The sequence below is a fragment of the Penaeus monodon genome, chromosome 25, assembly GCF_015228065.2.
Source record: "Penaeus monodon isolate SGIC_2016 chromosome 25, NSTDA_Pmon_1, whole genome shotgun sequence".
Classification (NCBI taxonomy): Eukaryota; Metazoa; Arthropoda; class Malacostraca; order Decapoda; family Penaeidae; genus Penaeus; species Penaeus monodon.
The window spans coordinates 33,644,069-33,644,953 of record NC_051410.1 but is presented as its reverse complement, the minus strand read 5'-3'; the positions used below and the strand labels follow the sequence as shown (position 1 = coordinate 33,644,953).

At 37.1% G+C, this 885-nt stretch overlaps 1 protein-coding gene across 1 annotated transcript in view; it reads right to left on the bottom strand.

Annotated features, from left to right (window-relative positions):
• The window catches only part of LOC119589159 (sodium- and chloride-dependent GABA transporter 1-like), a 43,877-nt gene that overhangs the window by 7,778 nt on the left and 35,214 nt on the right, over nt 1-885 (bottom strand). The window contains exon 7 of the mRNA XM_037937745.1: nt 102-205. Coding sequence (XP_037793673.1) covers nt 102-205 — 104 coding nt within the window. The remainder of the gene's footprint in view (nt 1-101; nt 206-885) is intronic.

The window sequence follows — 885 nt, the reverse complement described above, 5'->3', positions numbered from 1 at the left end:
TTACACTCAGCATGGCTATGTGTCTGTGCATGCGTACTTATTCATATATACGTATCTGTAAATACTTGCGAGAACATTCGTGCTAAATGAAGACGACTTACTTATAACAGTTGTTATCAAACTTATTGTAGGATCCGAGAGCGATTAGCGAGCCCAACACGAGGGCGTAGGACCAGAACACCTGTGACACCGCTTCCACCCACACCTGATGACAAGGGAACAGTCGTTATGGGGAGCAACAGTGTTGTTGAGCAACAGTGTTATTAAGCAACAGTGTTATTAAGCAACAGTTGTTAAGGAGAGAAACAGTGTTATTAAGCAACAGTTGTTAAGGAGAGCAACAGTGTTATTAAGCAACAGTTGTTAAGGAGAGAAACAGTGTTATTAAGCAACAGTGTTATTAGGAGCAACAGTGTTAAAAGGAGAAACCTTGTTAACAGGAACAACAGTGTTAATAGAAGCAAGAGTGTTAAAAACAACAATGTTCAAAGAAGCAAGAGTGTTAAAAGAAGCAGCAATGTTAAAAACAACAGAGCATGAGTATCAAGAGAAGAAATGATATTAAAAGAACCAACAATAAACAAGAATCTCCATCGTGGGTTAGAAACCATCCTGGCACTGACAACCTCAATCCACCTTTTATGTGACCTTCTGCTATTACATTTCCCTGTTTCTTGGTGTCCATGCTGTTAGCTTCTTTCTGTATCCATTGTCTTTTATTCTTGCTCTATGCAAGTAAATGAGAAGGTTGAGGAGGAAATGCATTGTGTAAAAATTATGATGTCGGTATATACAATAAAAACAAAATAAAAATGGGTGAAAAAAATGCAAAGGCAATGGATTTCAAATTAAATCCAAAAAAAGAAGTAGAACTTTACATAAATC